The 23,263-nt window shown below is 43.2% G+C and overlaps 1 protein-coding gene across 1 annotated transcript; it reads right to left on the bottom strand.

The window, feature by feature from the left end:
• Positions 1 to 290: 290 nt before the first annotated feature.
• On the bottom strand, positions 291 to 21,956 carry CSRP3 (cysteine and glycine rich protein 3). Its single transcript, XM_090032877.1, has 6 exons — positions 21,823 to 21,956; positions 13,924 to 14,055; positions 6,722 to 6,890; positions 3,934 to 4,069; positions 2,944 to 3,037; positions 291 to 1,042 (listed from the first exon to the last, which is right to left on the bottom strand). The coding sequence occupies exons 2-6, from the start codon at positions 14,033 to 14,035 to the stop codon at positions 969 to 971; spliced, it is 585 nt and encodes a 194-aa protein (XP_089889003.1). The 5' UTR covers positions 14,036 to 14,055; positions 21,823 to 21,956; the 3' UTR covers positions 291 to 968.
• Positions 21,957 to 23,263: the final 1,307 nt, after the last annotated feature.

The raw sequence follows: 23,263 nt of genomic DNA, 5'->3' as shown, positions 1-23,263 counted from the left end.
AAGACATATTTAAGATGCCAAGTGGACGGCACACAATATTACACCTATTCTGTCCTACTGGTTGTTTTTTGTTAAAATAGAAAAGACCAAAGGTGGTATTAATAGAGATAAGAAAAGCTGCACAAATCAAGACCAGTAAACTAAAGATCAAAATAAAATATTCGACTAGCAGTTTTCAGGTAAAACAGAACTCTTACAATTGGCATAGACATGTTTGTTTAGGTTAGTGCGTGACATGATTATGGAGTCTTAAAATACAAGAAAATAAGTACAGTAACTTAATCACAGTGTGAAAGCAGTATCTACATTTTATTGTAGCTTAAAACACAGTAACAAAACTAGATTTAATACCCTGTCTTGTAAGAAAATGTAGATTCAAGATTCATTTCCCTACCCAGAAGTCCTTCCTTTTGACCGAAAAAATGTTGGTGGTATATTTGGTGGGATATACTTAGTTGGGAGAGGTGTTTACACAAGCTTTTGGGCACAAAGTGTTGGAATGAAAGAGTGGGATGGAACTGAAATTGTTAGCTAGTGTCACATTAGAAATGTGCCTTTTGAATAATATTTCCTCTTGTGCAATAGCACCAGTATAACTTTGATATGAGAGAGAGTATAGATTATGGGCCAGATTCTGTTCCATTTATATTGATACAAATCCAGAATACCATGGTTTGACCCCAGGGTCAGGGGATGATGATTTCTCTGTGCAAAGTGCACAAGGGCTACTGTAACTGCAGTTTTAAATAAATATTCATTTGTTCACAGACTGTTTCATTAAACAGTATTATTGCTCTAATCGTTTTAGAATAAACTTAAATCCAGTTCTGTCAAAATGTATTTTCTAGCTACTTCAGGAATTCTCCTATGGGGTGAAGGAATCATTTTAAAAAATGACTTTTTTTAAATAAATGCATCATTGTTTCACTTAGCCTGTTGCATTAGCAAAAGACCTGTTACAGCATTTTTCACTCCTTCTTTTCCACTTGAGTGAGGCCACCGAATCCAATTCCTTTGGGACCAAAATTCTTTGCATAGCAAACTGCAACAAAAAAAAAAGAAAACAAGTTTGCTAGTTGACATTTTGTGTTATTTTTTGTGGTAAATGGTAATACAAAGCCCTAATTTATAATGAAATACAATAGCTAGGCAAGCTGTGAGAATTAAATGTGGATTTCTTTTCTCAGGCACATTCACAGATTCAACAGCATTTTTGTTTTTAAGGTAGATGAGCTTGCTAGTATAGCTTCAAATCAAGTCCTTATCAGAATAACTTTTAGGACTGTAAAGTACCTAAAAACTCTAAGATACAACTACTAAAGTAGATTGCAAGCAAGAAGCATTAATGTAAAATAGCGAAAATATGTATTATGGCTGGGATTTTCCAAGGAGCTCATAGGAATTACTAGGATTCGGTGCAAGTGTTGGTTTTGTCTAAATCAGTAATTCTCAACAGGCTGCCATGAGCTCCTTTTGAGGGTGCCCTGGTATGCAAGAAGATAAGCACTTTACTCTTCCCCAACTCCTATGCAAGATGGTATGAGTAGGCTCATCTCTGGGTAAGGGTCATGCTTGTCGTTGCCAGCCCTTGTGTGAAGTCTGAAGTGCTCATTCCTCCCCTCTCCCCAGTGTGAAGAGTTAAGTGCAGGCTCATTAGTGCCTGACTTCAGTGCAAGGAGGTAAACTCATGATGGTCCCTGCCCTTCTGGGCTGTGGGAAGCTAAGAGTTTCTTCCTCATCCTCCTCACCCTACACCATGAGATAAGTGCTGCAATAAACAAATTAATTACTGAATTGGGGTGCTGCTCAATTCACAGCAGTTACAGAGATTGCCAGGAGCCTAAAAAAGTTGAGAACCACTGGTCTAAATATTATTTTGCATGGTCAGTGTGCCCACGAGTGATGAGCAAGTCCTACAGCTGAAAAGACTTTCTGTTTATAGAAAAAGAATAGTTATGACTATTCTAATATAATAAAGGGCTTAGTCTGTCTGTCTGTCTGTAATGCTTTTGGCCAACTGTCCCTGTGCCGCTGAGGGCAGGTGGCGATTGGCTGCACAGGCCCAAGTTTGAGCTCCTGCCAAGGAAATTTATGGCAGTGGCAAACACACCCTGGCAGCCTGAGCAGCAGGTCTTTCCCATGCCTCCCTGCCTGAGGGTGTGTGTGGGGGGGCATCACAAGACTGTTCTCAAACCCCCCAAAACAGCCAGTAGGGAGGGGAGTGGGGTAGGGGGAGGCGAAGCAGGGGGTCGTAGTGGCAGCTGCTGTCAGGGCTAGGTGGGAGGGGAGCAGGAAGGGGCCCCAACAACAGCCAGCAGGGGGAGAGGGAGGCTGCACAGGCCTGGGTGGGCTTGGGGTGAGAGGAGGCAAGGGGGGGGTCATGGTGGTGGCTGTTGTGGGGGCCAGGTGGCAGGGAAGAAAGGGAGGGAAGCAGGGACAGGAGGGGGGGTCACAGTGGTGGCGCCTGCCTGCCGCCCAACCCCAACAACAGCTGATAGGGAGGGAGAGGTGGTGGGGAAGGTCAAAGGGAGCAGGGAGGGGAGGTGGGGGGAAACCCTGCTGTGAGGTGGAGGCAGAGGTGGGTGGGAGGAGGGATCCCCTCCAGCTGGAGGCTGGAGGAGGTGGTGGAAGTGTAAGGAGTCTTTACATGACCAACCCCAAAGGCTGAGGGTGGGCCATGTAAACACTTCCTGAAATCCACCATTCTTGATGGGCAGTTAGCTAGTTATTTAAATATTGTTAGTAGAAGATGTAATATTGGTGTACCTGTGGGTCTTATATAATTTAAAGACCCTATTGTAGAGAAAAGAAAGTGAAATACTTTTTCAGAAAAATTTTGTTAAGGTGTGTAACAAAGGTAGTACTGTGTCAACATTGAACAGTTTTAGACTGGTATATTTAGCCGTCTTGTCTGAAATATTTTAGATATATGACCGTGCTTACCTTTACAATACAGTTCTCCATCTTTGTCTGTAACATTTGTCGATTCTAAGCTCTTTCCACAAATGGCACAGCGGAAGCATGTCTTATGCCAAGGCTGAGAAAGATAGGAAGTTTGGAGGAAAAAAAATTAGCCAGCTACATTAAGTAATTTGGACAAGTAATGCACATGTTCTTTGCCTGAAAAGATTAAAAGTTGTGCTTCTTTCATTTTCAGTTTATTCTATTCATTCTCAGCCTATATTTTTGGACTTTTAGATCTTGTAACAAGTTTTAGGAGATTATGTATATTAATCCTCTGTCTTTGTAGAAGTAGTGTCATGGCCCTGCACAATAGATCAAGCCAGATTTGAGTGCCCGGGCGGCAGGCAAGGCCACATGGAGCTCTGGAGCCTAATCCTGGGCAGTAGCACAGGGACCCCAGAGCCCAATTTAAATCACAGGATCAAAACCAAGGGCACACTGATCAAGGCCATATGCCAGAGTGTCCATAACCACGTTAAATGCATGGATGCAGAGTGCCATATATCTCCCCGATTATAAAATAATTTAAAAACAAAACGTCAACACCAACAAATTCCTTTGAATTCATTTTTTTTTTTTAAAGTGTAGAACTTAAACAGTTGAGACTTAATATGATAGTTTTTCATTTTAAGGTATGTAGTTCAAAGTTGTCCCCAGGTCAATTAACTCCAAAACCAACTACTATCTAGTATCTTTTTAATAGCCTTTGTGAAAATGTTGGCACAGCCAAGAACTAGTAGAGCAATGAAGATTGAATTATGTCACAAGTAGATGGTTGAGGTGTGGGTTCTGGTACATTGGCACAGCAAAGCAGAGTAGCTTGAGATACTACTTTCTATGTGGCGGTTTATCTATGATTTAAAGAAGATTTCCATATTAAGGACCATCTATTTCTTTAATTCAACAGAATTTTAAACCAAATAGCTTCAAAATATTTTTTCTTAAATGGAAAAAAATGTGGTATCTTACTTTTCCTCCTCCCATTATTTTCTCTGCAGCGTATACCGATTTAGCACAGCGAGGGCACTTCTCCACATCTCCAAACTTTTTGGCAAACTTTGAAGGGTTGGTAGGTGTAGAAGGACGAGCAGGCTTTGGCGAACTTCTGAAAACAGATTTAAAACACCACTTGAAAAATAGTGTTTCCATTATAAAAATAATTGTCTCTATTTCAATATATACTATATAGACTCTTAAGTGTTAATCCATACTTAGGTATTAAATCTCAGGATATCTATCCTGACATTCAAGACAAGAAAATCAAAATAGCTTGCAGCATATTCTGTGTTTGACAGTGTTGAGAAGCTGGCATTGTGACTAAAGAAGCAGCTGGATACTACATTGGTGGCACCAAGTAATAGTTGGACAAAACACTACACATCAGCCAAAGGGAAGACATTGGCTTCATGAAAGAGACAACATGAGACAAGGGGAAATACAAAGCAAAATTGCTGTCTAATCAGCTACCTGCTGGGCACATCTACACGGGACACTACGCCATAGCTTGTTGCTACAGCGACATAGTATTGGTGGGCATAAACTGTGACATGCTACTACACAGTAGCAACAAGCTATTGCACAGTAGCTTGTTACTGTGCACTAGCTTGTTATTCCACAGTAGGGTCAGAAACAACCCATTCACTGCTGGGACTGCACAGTAGCAGTGATTACTGTGCAGTTATTTTGTAGTAAATGTAAAGCAAGTACTAAATCAGAGGTGGGCAAAATATAGCCCATGGGCCACATCCGGTCCACCAGGCCATTCTATCCGGCCTGTGGGGCCCCTAAAAAATTTAGTAACTTAATATTTATTTGCTCCTGGCAGCCTGTCAAAGCTGAGAAGAGCCAGGGGCAGTAGGACCCAGAGAGAGCCCTCAGCAGGCTTGAGTAGCTCAGCCCTGCCCAACCCCCAGCCAGTTCCCTGCTTTTCTGCCCCTGCCCTGCTCCAGCAGCACCTGGCTTCTGGCTGCATCACCAAACTGTGGAGGTGTAGGGGTGTATGTGTAGGCTTGGGTAGAGTGTATATATATGTGTGTGTGTGTGTGCGCGCGTGCATGCATGTGCAGGCTCAGGGGCAGTGTGTGGGTGCAGGCATGGGCAGAGTGTGCACGTGTGCATCCAGACGCAGGGCAGAGTGTGTGTGCAGGCTCGGGCTGAGAGTGTGTGTTCAAAGGTTGAGTCCCACATGCACCCACACCCTCCGTTGCACTGCCATACACAAACCCCAGGCACCGTCCCCCCACAGGTCCTACACCCACCCACATCCCACATATCCACACACACCTTCATGCTCCCTCACCCCACATACCCACAGCCTCCACAAACCTATGCCTACCCCCACAACATACAAGAGTAACACTTCATTTTAAGCTATTTTGCGATCACCTCTGTCTACACTACACAATCGCATGTAAATCAGGACAAAAATATTTTTTTTTAAATCAAATTAATGAATGCTGTGGATGTTCGATTTTTAGAATATAATTTGGTATTTTTCTGGTTCCAACGTGGCAAAACCCCTTCCAGGGCGGGAGGGACTTCTGGTTGCAAAGGTCAGGCGTTAGGGGGTGGGGCTTCCAGTCACAAGACAGCAGCTGGAGCGGGGCACCTGTCAATGGGTGGGGCTACCCATGCGGCCCTTGACAGCTTGTCAAAACTCAATAAATGGCCCTGCACCCAAAATAATTGTTGCCCCTGTACTAAATGCTAAACCAAATACTAAATGACTGTGCAGTAACAACTGCACATTTGGGGACACGTGTCGGCACGCCAGCTAAGTCTTAATAGCGAGAACAATGAAATAGGAGGCAGATTTCACACACTGTCCTTTCTCTGCTCTTTGTAAAGCTTCATCAAGTTTTACTGATTTTCAAAAAGTATGCTGTGTCAAAGTCAGAAAAATAATTTTCAACCTTTCTTTCTTTCCAGTGTTGTCTTTTAATCATCCGTGGGATTACTCGATTGTCATACTGCAACAAGTCAATAAATGTCTAGGAGCTCAGGATTTGCTAGTTTGCATCTTGCTATTGGTAACGGATACACCTATGGCTATGGGTTACAGATAAAATATGTCCTTCAAGCTTGTACTTTTTAGAATAAGATATTTGTTAACTGTCTTCATTGCAATGTACCAGAGGAAAGTGATGGAGTCATTTAGAAATTAGCAGCTGTGAGAATTGCTGAAAACTATTATGTAAACAATTAACACAAGCAATTATCTACAATTAGGGCTCTCTAGAGATCATATTAAAATCCCCCCTCTGGGTCATATACCATCAGCCATTCTGTACATGGTACATGACGTATGAGAGAAAAATGTAGAAAACTTTTTCTCCATACAGGGAAATAGTCTAACAGCACATGATACTGTGAGTTTTCTATATTAATAAAATCAAAGATACTTCGCATAGAGGGGTATAAGCATTTGAGTCTATTGTTCCATGATGCACATGATTCTACCATTGTGGCACTAACAGCAAATTACATTTACAGTGAATATCTAGCTCTAGTGACATGTAAAGCAAAAGCTCCTTCTGTAGTGTAATTGCCCAATGGAATAAGAAGTTATTTTAAAAGAAGAGACTGAACGTTATTAAAAATTGGTAGAATTACTAGACCCACTAAAGAAAATCCTGGAGGAGAGTCTGCTCTGCCACTTAAGTTCAACGTTGTTATGGAAACCGAGTAAGGTACCTGATAAGTGGAGAATGTACCACTGGGCGGAAAAAAAGGGTATCGTCAGTGCAATTTAACTCACTGTTGTAGATCCAAGCCTAGATGTTCACCGGTATCAGTACTGAGGCATCCTGCCCCTTGTCCAAATCCAATACCTTTGGGGCCATATTTTCTTCCATAACAGGTTTTGCAGTAGATTTCAGATTCGTGAGCTGCTACTGTGGTACTATCCAGAGCTTTTCTGCAAGCCACTAAAAACATGGGGAAAGTGCATATAGAAATTTATATTTACAAACCTGGTTTAACATACTTAAATGATTACAATATAAAGAATTTTTCTAGTCCTGGAAGTGGTTAGTTTACATAAATAAACATCATACCTTCATCTAGGATACTGGATTAATTTCTGGTTGCCCTATAAAAAGGATATAGCAAGAGAGGGGAGTACTGATATATAGTGTTTGAAGGGGAAATAAATTGAAACTAAGTTGACCCCTAATTATTATGTTCTGTATAGGAACATTTATAAATTTGTTATAATTTTCCAAGTATAAAATCTAATTATCAGAGGGTTGTCTTGAATTTGTCCCGTTCCCATTGCTGAGAGTGTGTGGGGGAGGGTGTGGGCGTGAGGCAGGAAAAATTGTTGCTGTAGGGCACAGCTGGTCCCCTAGCTCACTGCCCTCCATGCTTTGTTCCTTGCAGTCTCCATGCTGACTGGGGGGGAACTCATCTTAGATTCAAGTACATACAATATTTACAAATTAACTTTATTCCATGTCCATATCTATGGGCTTTCACTGAAATAGCATACATACACATTAATAAATAATAATGGAACCATATAACCTTCTCAACCTTCTCTTCATTCCATCCTATGAAAACATTCAATCTCTGTGCAAAAATTTATTTAGCACTACTATGAGTTCATGCAGAAAGCTATGGTTTGTTTGACCAGTGTTCTTATAGAGTTCATAGACATTAGGGCTGGAAGGAGGAGATAGATTCCAGCCTCCTGCCCCAAAGGCAGGAAGTCAGTCAAAGGATCCCAGCAAGATAAACGTCCAAACACTTCTTAAAGGAGTCCAGAGTAGGTGCTTGCACCACCTCTGGAGGGAGTCTATTCCAGGCCTTGGGGGCTTGGACAGTAAAGAAGTTTTTCCTTATTTCCAGCCTAAAATGGTCTTGGAGGAGTTTGTGACCATTGGTCCTTGTCATCCCTTGGGGCGCCCTGGTGAACAGACGTCCCCCAGATCCTGTTGTACACCCCGATGTACTTATAGGCTGCCACCAGGTCACCCCTGAACCTGTGCTTTTCTAAGCTGAAGAGTCCCATGGCTCTTAGTCTTTCTTCATAAAGCCTATTCTCCTGTCCTCTGATCATGCATGTGGCTCTCTGGACTCTTTCAAGCTTCCGCACATCCTTCCTGAATTGTGGAGCCCAGAATTGGATACAGTACTCCAGCTGTGGCCTCACCAAGGCCAAGTACAGTGGGAGGATAACATCCTGAGATTTACTTGCGAAGCACCTATGGATGCGAATCTATGGTTTCCTTTACCATCTGAGACATCACACTAGTGGCTCATGTTCATCTTAGGGTCAATCATGACCCCCATTCTTCATTTTTCATTGATCTCCATTTCATTTTAGGCACTTAGTTCCTTCTCCTCACCTAACGTGAGAAGCACCAGCCTAGAGGCATATTTTTTGGGCCTGGCAGAACTAGTCATGGAACCTCTACTACACCGTTAGAAACCTTTCTGGGTCTCTCTCCCATCTCATCCCAGACATTAGAGCAGTTATTCTCAAGCAGAATGCCTTGAGACTCAACAGTGCTATACACGGCAATCAAGATTCATAAAACGAACCCAGAGATTTCACAGAGGAATACATAGTGTCAAAAACATTCTGACTTGTGATCTTTCTGAGTTCACTGCAACAACAGAATTGCCCTACTATTTTTCTGTAGTAAAAAAGCAAGTAAAACAAGAGCTGGCATTTTCCAAGGGGTGCTTCAAGTCTATCAAGGAGTGTCTCCTGTCTAAAAAGGCTGAGAAACATTCCCTTAGGGCATTAAAAAGTTTCAGCATTGAAAAAGAAACATAGCACGTTTCCATTAGTCACTGATCTGCTCTCAGTGTTGAGATAAGACTCGATGAGGAAGTTTTGTTCGTTTATCTGAGCATCTATCTGGGCACGTTTAAGTTCTAAAGCAAGAATCATCCCACGCATCTTTACAGAGTTTCGCCAGAATGGTCTGGAAGAGATTCTACAACCAAACACTGAAGAAAGTTAGGCAACAGACCTCAGTACTTTGGCTTCCCCAGTGGCATTCTTACGCCACTTAACTCACTACTAAAACACTTGGAGTTCTTCAATAGAGAAGTGAGACAGGAATGCCAGGCATTGGTAATGGGATACAACGTTTTATCTACTAGGCTACTACTTTAAATCTACCACTGACAGGAAGAAACAAAGGTTAACAAGAGCTAACAGCTGTTTATTAGTGGTCTCAGGCCAGTCCTCAGTGAACTTGTGTCCACATCATAAAAAACCCCTATCACAATTACTGCTAATTAGCACCAATGATGCCAGTCTCATCAGGGGAGCCAAGGAGTGAATAAGCACTGTGAGTGAATGACCTTCTAACCCTACAAGTTATCAAATCAGATCAGGACACTTTAGTGGGGGCAAGTTAAGGATCCCCTTCAGATATGGAATTCAGATATGAAAAATGCAAAACCTTAAACTACCAAAAAGGTAAGCATGTATTTCAAGTGACTAGTAATTTTAGGTGCCTTGATTTTTTGAGAACCCATCTTGAGATACTTGGAATGGGCTTGATTTTTCAGAAAGCAAATACCCACCCATAGACAAGGAGACAAGGAGGATAAGTTTCAAGTTAGGCACCAAAATTGAGGTACCCAAAAGTACCTACCACTTCTGAGAATGTGTGACAGAAAAAAAAATGAGTAGGAATGGGTCCATTATCAAATGTCATTTGGAAAAGCATTAGCTGTTTATCAAGGCCGATACCTAATTCATAAATGGACTATGGGTATTTTGAGAAATAAGATGGCTTAGCTCACAGAAGGACCAGAAAAAATATTAAATGAACAGTGGGTACATCTACACGTGCAATTAATGCAAAGCAATAAACTCTGGAGTTATTGCTTTAGAGTTTATTGCTCCTGGGTGAGCCTTTCAAATATGCACCGGAGCGTGCAGCATGTTGAACCAAGTCAAAAGCATCCCCAGCTGACAGAGTGTCCAGGGAGATGGCCTACCAGCTTGGGGCTGCTCACTCTCACTTAATGTGCTGCAGAGGAGATGGCTGGAGTCAGCCAGCAGGTAGCCCCTGCACTGAAGCACCCTCATACCCCAGCCACCCAGGGCAGAGCTTACACATGCACTGCTGTGGAGTTTTTTACTCTGCAGCAGGGTAGTACTTTTATTTACCAGTGCTATCCTGCTGCCAAGAAAATTAGTTTACTCTATCCTACCAGGGGTGTACATATAGATGCTATGGCATATACTGCACAGCTAATTAATCTACTGTACACTAAACACCTTGTGTAGACATGCCCAGTGAGGATTAGATTCTTGGGAGTTCATACTTCACAACGGTTGGCTGGTTATTTCCAATTATTTTAATATTTGTGAGGGGGGTGTTAAAAAATTTAAGCAAAAGCAATTGATCAAACAGTCTCACTACAGGGTCTGATCAAAACCTTGAAGTCAATGGGAATTTCATCACCATCACGAGTACATACTGGATTAGGCTCCAGTTACTGGTAGGGAATGAAGGGACAAAAATAGATGAAGCTATGTAGCAAAAAAGCCAGGCCTTGTGCAATTTCTTTTTTAAAATAATGGTGATAAAACTAGAGGCTTCTGTAAATTTGTGAATCAGATCACTTTGTGGTGCATTCTCATTTGTTCTAAGATGATAATTATGTTTACTGAGGGAGTTAAGGGATGATGGGAACTCAAACCGCAGATAAAATGTTTCTATTTTTGACATCTTCAGGATAGAGTATCTATTTGCCACAACAGATGGAGCAAAAGCCCTTGAAGTGCTATTGTTGAAATAGCTCTGGGACCTGTCATCTGCAAAGAGAAATTGTTCATAAACCATCACTAAGCCGTTTCAGGTTTGCATAGTAAGATCCTGCCAAATGTACATTATAGCTGTGTTTTAAAACCTGACAGGGAAACAAAGTAGGTAAACAGCAATTCACATGCGAGGTACAATTTTCTCCTGCCCCACCACCCTCCCCATAGTATTTATAAGACAAATAGTATGGGGTACAGGTAGAAATGTTTATAATTCATGTTGCCTGACACATCTCATAATCTGATTCTAAGTTCTTTTATAAGTTGGTCAAAAATAAGTTTGACTTAATATTTTTTCATGCTTAGGCCACATTTATTCATTTAATTTTGAAAAATCCAGCTAAGTGGACTCAGCAGTTTTGAGAGATAGTTATCCTTGTCAGAGTTAGCATTAAGGAGTACATGGCTCCACAAGCTAGACTGACATAGAGATGACACTCAGATCCCTGCTCAGCTGCCACCTACTTTGCAGGTACCTACAATTCCTAGAAGCCTGGTTTTCTACTGATAATGTAGGAGGTATCCATAAAATCACTTAAATTCTGACACCACTGATCTGCTTGGAGCCCTTCACAGGTTTCTTAACCAAAAAGGCTTCCCCAACCAGCTTGAATGTAGAGCAGGGGTAGGCAAAATACAGCCAGTGGGCCAGATCCAGCCCACCAGCCCATTCCATCTGGCCCGCAGGGCCCCTAAAAGATTTAGAAAATTAATATTTCTGTTCCTGGCTGCCTGTCAAAGATAACAGGAGACAGGGGAATTAGGACCCTGGGGAAGCTGGTAGGACTCAGCCCAGAAGCAAGGCCAGCCCGGCCCCGCCACCCCAGCCCCTTGCCACCCAGCCCTGCCCCTCCCCCAGATGGAAGCCCCATGCTTAGCAGAGACTTCTGGCATTGGGTCCTGGTGCTGTTCCTGCCTCATAGATTGTAAAGGGCTGGAAGGGACCTCAGACATCATCGGGTCCCGCCCCCTGCACCAGGCAGGAAAGATAGCTAGGTTAGGTGGCCCAGCAAGGTGACTGTCTAGTCTCCTCTTGAAGATCTCCAAGGTAGGTGATTGCACCACTTCTGAAAGGAGCTTATTCCACAGTCTGGACATTTTAACTGTGAAGAAGCTTTTCCTAATGTTGAGCCTGAAACAGTCTTCCAGGAGTTTGTGGCCATTACTCCTGGTTTTTCCCAATGGTGCCCTGGTGAACAGTTGTTCACTGAGCCCTTGATGTACTCCCCTGATGTAGCAAGCTGCTAACAAGTCCCCTCTCAGCCTTCTCTTTTTCAGGCTGAATAGTCCCAGCTCCCTTTCCTTGAATGGTTTGCCATGCAAGTCTCTTGATCATACGGGTAGCTCTTCTCTGGATTCTCTCAAGCTTTACCATGCCCTTGCTGAAGTGCAGCACCCAGAACTTGACACTACTCCAGTTAGGGTCTCACCAACGCTGAATGGAGTGGAAGAATCACTTCTTTGGTTTTGCTTGCCTCCCTGCACCCAAGAGGGAAATTCAGATAAGAACACTGAGGCGGAGGTGGGGGAAGAGAAGGCAGGGGAGGACCGTGGGGATTGCCTCAGTCCTGCAGGGTCTGGTACCAGCTGTGCTGGATGAGGGGTGGGGGGCAGGGGCCCGCACTCCTGCTGCTCTGCTCTGGGCCCCACTGGTGCTGACCCTGGGACACCAGCACCACCACGCTCCTGCCCAGCTGTCACTGCACTTCCCTACACCTGCTCACTCCCACTTGCCACCACCGTAGCTGCCATTACCCTGCTTTCCTGCTGGCTGCTCCAGGTACCAGGGTCAGGAGAGGGAGGGGTGTGTGTGTATGTTTTTAGGGTGAGTCCCACACCCCCTTGCACTGCCATACACACAGACCCCATTACCTACACCCTGTCACACACCTCAGCCACCCTCTACCCTACACACATCCCCCCACAAACCCCATACCCACCCACACCTATATATCCACACACTCCCTCACCGCTCACACCTATCCATCCCCACAGACACACCCACACCCAATAACTAAACTTAAGACACCTAAATAATATTCCACCAGAAAGCTTAAGCCTTTAGGGATTGTCTAGCACCCAAGTGAGTTAGGCAGGTTTTGTGTGAATTGTTCTTTTGGATTTAGGCACCTAAATTTCATCCAGATCCATTTATGCATCTAAATTCCTTTATGAAACTCATCCCTTGCTTCTACAGTGCACTGCGTAAGAATCCTGAATGCCTAATTCTGGACTAAGAATTACATCAGGAAAGAGGGTTCCCAGAAGTTAGGCATGGTAATGTCTAAATCCCTTTGGGAATCTAGCTTGATTTTCTGTTCTGATGGCTCTTGACTACAGTTTTGTTATCTGTGCTGTAATCTTTTTAGCTTTACTGAGGACAGCAATGGCATGATTTTTAAGTCAAGACATATTCTGGCACACAGAGTGGAAGCGTTTACACATGCCCCTGACTGTGCAGTTGGTACTGCACTACAGCATGTGCCAATTCAGTGCAGTCCTGGGAGTACACAAGTCATTTTCGACTCTACTGCACAGCAGTGGGGGCATCACAATTACTGCCCGCCAATGCTATGTTGCCATAGTGACAAGCAATGGCACAGTAGCTTGTCACTACTGTGACATAGCATCTCATGCAGACACCCTGCATTGCACAATATAACCCACAAATAAGTTTCATTATTCTGGCTCATCAACAGTCTTATCTAGGATTAACCATCATGGAAAAAGCATTTGCTTTTGCATTTTCTGCCCTGATGTGTTCTCCTTAGGGCTCAAATCCTTCAATTAGATCCTCTATGCAGTGCTAGAGCAGAGTACGGGGGCTAGAAGTTGCCCATGGTGTTTCTTAAGATGCTGAAGTAAAATAAGACTGCTATCCCCTTTGAGTGCCCTCCCCCTCCCCCAAAATGAGATGTGTATATCTCATGAAGTTTTTCCTGAATTGAATTCACCTGCTACAGGAAGAATGCTACAGACCAGAGCATTGCTTGTGAGCAAAATTCTACAGGAATAAAATAAATGATAGAAAGTCTCCTTCAGTTCTGAGCAGAAATCCAATATCCCACTCTACTGCCATAGCAGTAAAGTTATTGGAATATGCCACATTAAAATGAGACTTATATCGAGCTGGATTTACATTCCAAAATTGCAATGATGTAGCTTACTGCAGTGGAAGCAGGTCTTGTGAAAACTCCTGCCATTGCACTGGATTTCCTCAGCATGATATACAGTCTTGTCACAAGCACCGCACTTGGCTCCACCTCCCCAGTTTGGCATCCTCAAGCGTGAAGGGCACTCTAAAAAAAAAAGTGAAGAAATAGATAAACCTTTTAAAGCACTGTGGTCTGGACTCTTCCCTGTGGTTGCCTACCGTTGATTCAGGTAAGCCAAAGCCAATGTGGCTGCCCATTTAAGTATCAGCTCAGTATTTCCCCATGTAAGTATCAGCCTGGTATTTCCTCATTCTCTGATGTAGGAAACTTCTGATGTGGGAAATATCTGAACCACTCCATCTCCCTGTTGCTGCCATAGAAGTATCATTGTGGGAAACCAAGAGCAAGGACTTTCATATCTCTTTGAGAAACCTGGTTATTCTAACGGCTCTTTGCGGTCACTGGTAACCAGTGTGTATTCAGTCAACCTTCAGTCTGGAGTATCACAGTCAAATGCTGAGGAACAGAGGACACTTGTGATCATTTCTTTATTGTGCCACACACTTCTCGTGTAATCACAGGCAATTTATCTGTAAAATGGACATATGTCTGGAAAATGGATATACTAGTAACCTCCCTTGCAGGGTTGTTTTGAATATAAATATGCATAGTAAAGAGCTTTGATTACATGATGACAACAGTCTGCACAAGGACCTACAGCAGTGGCTCCCAACCTTCCTGCAAGGGGCCGCTTGGGGCTGGGGGAAGGGGGAGGAGGGTGATCAGGCAGAGGGAGCCACGTGCATGTGTACGCACACACATGCACATGGCAACCAGGCAGTGTGGAGAGCAGCTCCTGCAGGTAAGTCTATGGCGGGAAAGGGCGGGCAGATTGAGCCCTCATGGAGAGGGCAAGAGTGAGGGCGGGAAGGAGTGGAGCAGAAGTAGGGCTGGGGATGTCCCCCCAAGATTTGTGCATGGGGCAGGGCTGCATGCGGGCGGTACACAGTGGGCTAGGGGCTCCCTGCCCTGCTGCCCTTCTGCCAGGGCCTCCATGGCAGAATGGGTTGGGGAGGTTCAGTGCCACTGCCAGGAGCCCCATGCCAACCATGCCACCATGGCGAAGCACCCGCTGCCTACCTAGTAGCATCTGGGGGGACAATTCCATGCTGCCTCCACTGCTGCTGCTGAGTGGGCAGGGGATGCCTCACCACAGTGGCACAGCCAGCATGGGGCTCCTTGCAGCAGCACTGAGCCTCCCTGCCCTCCGATGCCAAGTCCTGCCCACTGGGCTGCAGGGGCCCCAGGGGGAGGGCAGCAGGCTGGGAAGCCCCAAACCCTCAGTGGGCAGGCATCATCTTCCCCCTGCCCCCTCCCATGGGCTCCATGCCAGCTGTGCCACCCACGGGGATGGGGAGAGCCGGGATCTGGGCTCGGCTCTGGCTGCAGCAGGTGGGGCTTGAGTGCTGTGGGGGTGCTTCAGGCCCTGGCCCTGGTCCCATAGCCCTGGCGGCTGGGGGAGGCAAGGGGCTGCAAGTCGTGCATGAGGGGCACCAGCAGGGCTGAGGGGATGGGGGGATGTAGATAGGGGCACCTGAGGGGTGCTGCAGGTGGGGGGTAAGGTGCCAGCTGAGGAAATGGGGTCATAAATGGGGTCATCCTGAGGAAAAGTTTGGGAAGCACTGACCTACAGTAGCTGGAATCTATAACTATTTCCCAGTTATCACCTTTTTCTTCCAGTGACTGTTTTTCTTCTTATCCATTCACTTTCATTTGTTAGGCAGAAGGCAGAGTAGAGCTGTACCTTAATATTGACTAAATGAATTGGAGATGCATAAGCATTTATGGACAAGAACTCACTTCATCAAACACTGGCATTTGTGAAGCAAAAGTTGGTAGAGGTCCTTGACACAACTGAAAGTTTTAGTGACGTTACAGTTGCAAAACTAAGGGCAGAACTTGGCCTCATGAAATATCTACTGACCCATATTCCAAGATGAGTAAGGGATACCACATCACTCAAATCTCTTCAGAGCAGATGCTAGCCCACATCACCATGTGATCAGCAAAGGTAATCTCCCATACTTACATTTCTTAATATGGTGTGAGGTGAAGGTATAACGGGGCCTGGCACCATCACTGCAAGAAAAAGCGCACCCGAGCTTTCTCTAGCCTGACACAACAACGCTCCCCGCTCAATCAGCTCCCCAAGACAAGCCCGTGGGGAGGTATAGCAGCAATTACCAGCCTCAGCTGGGGAAATGTCTCCAGCTGTGGACATTTGGGAGCCTGGCTGCTCGGATAGGGCAGAAGGGTCTGCCTCCACAGGCATGGGGGCTCAGAGCAGCCAGTAGTGGCTGTATGGTGAGGCTAGGCAGAAGCAGGCAAGCTGGCTGGCCCTTCTAGCAACAGCCCTGCAGCTCACCCACACCCAGACCCTGGCTGCTGGAGTGCACCACACCTACCACCCAGAGGGTGAGCAGAGCAGTGGAGACTGCACACAATGAGCACAGATAAGTGCATCCTTTTGTGTTAAGTTTTAATTGAGTTTGATATTTGTGGAAGGCCTGTGGTTCCAATAGTAGGCCTCAGGTTGGCTGCCTGGGGAGGCTAAGGTCCAGATCGGTGGATGTCTGGCCAACTCTCTGCAGCTAGAGTAAAAAGGGTCAGAGGACTAGCAGAACCCCTTGGGGACTGTGGCCACCTTGACAGTCCACAGATGGATTATGAAGTTACCATATTTTCTCGCCTACAACACACATGCCTTCCAAAATTAGGGCGTGTATATTCAGTGGATAAGCTGATTTCTGGTTTGTTTGGGTTTTTGTTTTTTTTGTTTTTCCTGACCAGGATAGAAGCACCTTGCTTTGACTCCTGCTCCATTGTGCATCAACTGTAGCATTATTATTTAGGCTGCTGAGGGAGTCAGTTGACTTGATGATTTTGTTTACTCCACAAGTGTTAACAAACATCTCTCCTTCTTTAATTGCCTTGATGTTCCATTAATCAAGCTAACTATTCTTGTATCAGTTTTGCTGTTTCCTAGCTATTCCTGGTCTCTCCAAGACTTTGAACTACCATAGCCTTGGAGACCCTTTGGCTGTCTTCAAAATCATGGATCCACCCATGGCAACTAGATTTCAGCAGCAGCTAGGGTTACAGCTGTTCTTAAACAGAAAAAGAAGGCTGAGGGAAACGAAGATTAGGCTGTCTCTGCTCTATGCAACCACAACTCTAGAAAAACATCATTTCCCTTCTACCCCCCTAAAAATATATAAAAGAAACATTCTCTTGCCTCCAATATTTTATTGGGTAACTGAGATGTGAAGTGACTTATCCAAGGTTGTATGAGATGTCAGTAGTAGAAACAGATCCCAGGTCACTGGATTCCAAACTCTCTGTCCTCTCTAGTTCTATGTGTATCAGAGGTATGACAGCTTAGTCAGTAATCAGGTTTGCCCTTTTGATTTCCAATGTTTTTGAGTCATCGTTCCTAGGAAGACTGGAATGTCACCTTGTCATTTGCACATCCCGTTATCAAACTGTTCTGAAGCTTCTGGCTCAGGACTTCTTTATCCTTCTTGGAAAGCCAGTCACTTTCTTATTATAGTGAACTGTTCTTTCAAAGCCCAGTTGGGTCAGCTTGTTCCATGTCTGATAAATTCACAGCTGAGGTATTCTTAGCTGAGAAGGTTTTTAAACACTGAATGATTCATCAAGCCTATTATGCCAAAATTCCTCTTGATGTCAAATGATGGATTGAGGGGAATTTCCCCTAACAGTGTAGCACAACCAGCTGATAATCATTTCAAAAAGTACACTCTGAAAAGTGGTGATAAAATGTCATGGTAGAGTATTAAATTCACAGAGAATCAAAATCAAACCCTATCCATTTCTGAAGGAAAATGAGTGTTGTCTAGCTTGTATGAATAACAATAGCAAGGAAGAAGCAGCAACCTGGATTTTGGCACATGTGAACAACCATGTACCCAGACTCCCTGAAGGATTTGGTCTGTAGTTGTTGCAATGCCTTAAAGCCCATATCGCCTTACCTTCTTTGCTATTGCTACTTGTAACCCATGCTAAATAACTATAAGCTACTACTACACCTTCACTTCACAGGGTAGACATGCCCTTAGTTAAACAGTTGGCTGATGTTAGGAACATAGCAACCCAGGAGGTCCTGTCCATCCCGTCTCGGGCAACCATGTCTCATAATCCTTTTCCTAAACTAAGCAAGCTCCATCTTAAACCTGTTACTCTTATTGGAAACCTGCTTTAGAACATCACCCATTTATTATCCTGCAAAATTTCCTAGAGTTGGCTGCACAGAGCAGAGACAGCCTAGTCTTTGTTTCCCTCATCCTTCCTTTTCTGTTTAACAACAGCTGAAGCCCTAGCTGCTGCTGAAATCTAGTTGCCATGGGTAGCTCTATGACAGCCAAAGGGTCTCCAAGGCTATGAGAGTTCAAAGCCTTGGAGAGATGCTTAGGAACTCTGCTCTGATGCTTAGGAACGTCCTTCTATAATGATCCAGGAGATGGAGTAGCAAAAATGTACATTTTAGAGCAATATTGTCCTATAAAACTAATATATGACTTATGTATCCACAATGCTCGTATCGAAATGGGTAACAAAACAATAGCTGGCACCAATGGAAACAGGATTGGGGTCTCAATACACGAAGTGGGTGAAACTCCATTGGTATAAATTGAATCGGTTCCCCTTCCAAGTCAATCAGCTGAAATTAATGCTACTGAACCCTGAATCAGCTGAAATCAATGCAACTGTTGTCATGACATTCAGTAGCCAGGGTTGCAGAGTACCTTGGAGAACCAAGCGTCATGAAAGAAACACAGAACTTCTGTGACACTGACATGACAAAGTGCCAAGAGAGCTGCTGATTAGCACAGATTACATCCCTAGCTAAATGCTAGAACTGAAGTCTCTGAGAGAGTCTGATAAAGTTCAGTAGAAAGCCTCTTACTCTTACCGCCTGTGGCTAGAGCTCTGAAAGGAATCCTGGCTCCTGACACCATTTATAGTAACATTACACTATCACTACATGTACATACACATTTTCCATTCTTTACACCATCACCTGATGGAAAAGTGGGGGGGAAAACAGTCATCAAAAGACTCTGACTTTTTGGGTGATTGATGCTCTAATCTGCAATGACAAGCTGAGGAGGCAGATGGGAGGATGGAGGCAAGGCTTCATCTGCTCCATCCTATTTTGTAGACAGGCTTCAGTTCTCTATCACTTCTCCAAACACAAGACTACAGTACCACCTCCCTATAATTATTTCAGTGAAGAGCTGACCCTCTGTGGATTGCAATTCATGGTTGCAAGGAATCTATATATTTCAAGGCTAAGGGCATAAACAGAAACAAGCACAAAAGACACTGAAATCAAGGAAGGCCTCCACTGATTTTCTTGGGTGTAAACTTGAACCCATCACCAGGACAGTCTTCTCAATGCAGTTCATAAAGGAGTTGTGTTACAAATTCATGTCATAATATGGTCGTAAGGACTTAATTTCTGTGCTGGATAAGGCAACCATATGGAGGCAAAACTTGAACTGGGGATATACCTCATAAAGAGTTCAAAAATGGAAGAGTAATAACAGAGTACAAGGCATGTGTTGCAAGAGCCTTGAAGTGAACCAGCTGAGTTAGAAATTTTGATATTATGAAGGCTTGATACTATGGCGATGGACACAGCAGAAATGCATAGATACAAGAGAAAATAGAAATGTGTGAAGCATATGCCATAACTCTACTGATTCAAGCTAGATGCTCAAGCTGTTTGCTACTACGAGCACTAAAATTCTCAGAGGGCACATCTATACATGCATTTTAATGTACAGTAGTCTATTCTACTGCACATTGATGTGGCACGTAAAAAATGAATGGTAATATGCTAATGCGCAATAGAATAGGCTACTGTGCATTAAGCATCATTTAAAAAGCATGCGCTTGTGCTACTGCACATTAGCGCAACCTAGTGCATGTTTATTTAGTACCTCTTATTGGTACTAAAACTTGGAATGCTAGCCTTGTCTCCATCCCCCCATCTGCCTGCTCAGCTAGCCATTGCAGAGATTAGAGCATCATCACCCAAAAAGTCAGTGTCCTTTGACAACTCTATTTTCCCACAGCTTTCCGTCAGGTGATGGTGCTATGCAAAACTTAGTGTCTATCAAAATGTATTTGATAAATAATTTACAACTGCCATTAATATTGTATTAAAACATGATGGTTTGTTTTGTTTCATTTCTTATCCTGCAAAATTGGCATACAATAAATCTTGTTTAATATTTCAGCACCTGCAGCCCACACCACAGTCACTTGTGGGCTTTACATCAGAATGCCAGAAGGTATTTTGGTCAAAATCTAAGGAAAGTCCTTAACAGCAATCACATTCATTTTAACAAAATAGAGACTTACATTACCAAAAGCAATAGTACTTAGTGGAGAATGGCAGTTTTGTTACTTTTTTTTCTTTTTATATTCTTACATATTCAAATAGCTATGTTTTCATAGCCCTAATCCCTCAATAGAATGAATTTGTTCTTCTAACGCATATAAGATACTTCCCTATTTTGCAGTTGTAAATTGAGGCTTAGATATCAAAGGGAAGAATTTTCAGATGGACTAAGTGATGCACGAGCAGAACTCCCCTGAACTATCAGAGAGACTAGTACTTCTATTTCAATGAGGGGCTTCTCAATAAAGTTGCCCAAGTGAGTTGTTATAGAGTTACTCTCTGACCAGACTAGTGAAAGAACCCAAGAGACTTGATTTGTTCTCTCCCGTTTATAGACCCCGTATCCAATTTCCTAGCATTTTGAAACTACACTTGTGCTAAAGCCCTTCACTGAATTACACATAATTAACAGGACAAAAAACCCCAAAACTTTACTACTGATACAGGAACCAAATACTTTGAACTGGGCTTAAACTACCAGAGCTATCTAATTCATATGGTCAAGCAGCAACACCAAACATAAATGCTCTACCTTTCTCCTGAGCTAATGCCACAATGTAAGCTGTTGCTTTTATGTTCACAAAAATCTACTTGTAGACTTTAACTTTAAGAAGGTGGCCCCTGTTCTTTCAGTCCTTAAGCAGAACTCTCCTGATGGCACCTAATGAGCTCTGTCTGAATTAGTTTCAGCCATGATCTAAGCTTCATTCTTAAGCACCCTGGAATATTAAATATTTTAGGGTTTGTTTGTTTTAACTCTCTTAGTATTTAGTGTTCCCCATGTACGATGGAGTGATTCAATTTTGTATCTATATTTATTATATATTCAGTGATTTTTGTTTGTGTTTTTGTGGGACATCTGTTTGAAATTTAATTCCAGATCAACACAAAAAGAACAACTGTCTGAGATTAAAATCATCATTCAAATTTTGGTAACTACAATATTTTTTTCTAAATTCTATAAAAATCAGTAAATGTTTTCAGTTGAACTAACTTGGCATTTTTTCAATTTACCAACACATTCCAAGCTGGTAAATTTGTATACAAGGTAATGTGTCTTGTGGAAAGCATCATTCAGCAAGGTTGAAATTAACTTTCTGCACCTTCCTTAATCCCATTAAAAAGGATTAATGCAACTTTAATTAAAGTGGAAAAAAGAGAGAAATGTATTCTGCCTCCAGAAACCCACATCTGTAAAGCCATTAGGAAACCTGAAAAGGTAATGAACCTTCATAAAACACTACTATGGCAAGGGACCTGAGTACAGCTATCATCTCTAATAGAGTTCACGCTTCTGCATTAAACCTCTACATGCCTGTGAGTACAGACATTGGCCACTTGTACTGCTTGGTAGGGAAGATCTCTCTCTCTTGTCCCTTTTAGCAAACCAACCCACCAGAACCCTTTCTGGCAATACTTACCTGGCTACTTGATCTTCTTCAGCTGTGGGAAGAGACTGAACTGGAGGGCTCCTGCACTCTTTAAATATGTCTAAATAGTCACAGGCATATAAGAAGGGAGGGGAGGGAAAAGTGTGTGGGGGGGTGTAAGGGACATGAGCAATGCCATAACTATCAGCAAGCTGAAAATAACCTCTGACAAAAGCCTGGTATTTTTTCCCCTAACACCCGTTGTGAGCAAGTTCGAGAACAATGCAGCCCCTCAGATTACACCCAGAAGACATTTCTAAATGCAGTTTTATAGATCATAAAGAAATTCACTTAACTAGAGACTCGTGACCTGGGACCAGATTAAAGAGCAGCATGATTCAATCTTTAAAAATAAAATTACAGGCTGATGTTCATAAACTGCTTCAATATGCGACAAAAGGCTACTGAAATAATAGTGGAATTGTCATAAACATATGCAAAGTGGTTAAAAAATTCTATAAATACTACAAATATGCAGAACAAGGAACGGCTGAGAGTCAAAATCATAATTCAGTAATATTAAATTAAGTGAAGTTTCAGCCAGTGGGTCATTTTTTAACTGGAAAACCTTTGTTCCCCAATAAGTTTTAAAATATGAAGGCTGTTCTTTATATTCAATTTAACTTTTAAAATAGTCTAAGGATCCTAAAATGCTTACAGTCATTAGCTCATTTTCATAAGACCTCTGAGAAGCATGTATTGTTGCAGCTACACTACAAAGGTAGTAAGCTGAGGTACAAAGAGATGAAGGGAAAAATTTTTTTAAAAAGGGCCTAAATGACATATGAGCTAAAACTGATTTTCAGAAGGGACCTTGGCAGTGAGAAGCCTAATTCAGGACTCTGGATTTTGCTATAGGTGACAAGTGCATAAAACAAGATGCCAGAGTATTACAGTACTCAAGACCTTTTGTGGATCTAGCACTTCCTTTGAAAGTCTTGGACTTACATTCTGGAACTGGACATAAGCCCCATTAATTTTAGTGAGAATTAGGCACCTCATCACTTGGGCTACTGGAAAAATCTCAGCATAAGAACCTAAGGCCTTTTGATTTCAGAATGCCTACACCTGAAAATGAATGATCCTTATCCTCCTATAGCTAGGTTTCTAATACCCTTAGGCTGCATGAAGACTTAAGTGACAAACAGGTAAAAACACAAAAGGTTTTAAGGTCTGTAATTGTGACCCCTGTAGCGTAAGTATCAGGCTCCTGATTCCATGGCAAAATACTCAGACCTGAATTAAATACCTTGTCTCTCTATGCAAAGCTGGCTTTAGGGGTGGGTGATGTGAGTGACCACACAGGGCATTGTGGCCAGGGGAGTGCCAAATACCTCGCTGTCCTGCTCCAAGCAGGCAAAGCAGTGCCCAGCCACCACCCCCTACCCCCATGAGGTCCTCTCATACACCCCCCATCTCAGCCATGCAGGGC

The sequence above is a fragment of the Crocodylus siamensis genome, chromosome 2 (assembly GCF_052110815.1).
Source record: "Crocodylus siamensis isolate JL-2025a chromosome 2, ASM5211081v1, whole genome shotgun sequence".
NCBI classification, from domain to species: domain Eukaryota; kingdom Metazoa; phylum Chordata; order Crocodylia; family Crocodylidae; genus Crocodylus; species Crocodylus siamensis.
Note: the sequence above shows the minus strand (reverse complement) of the source record. Positions and strands in the feature narration are given on the sequence as shown.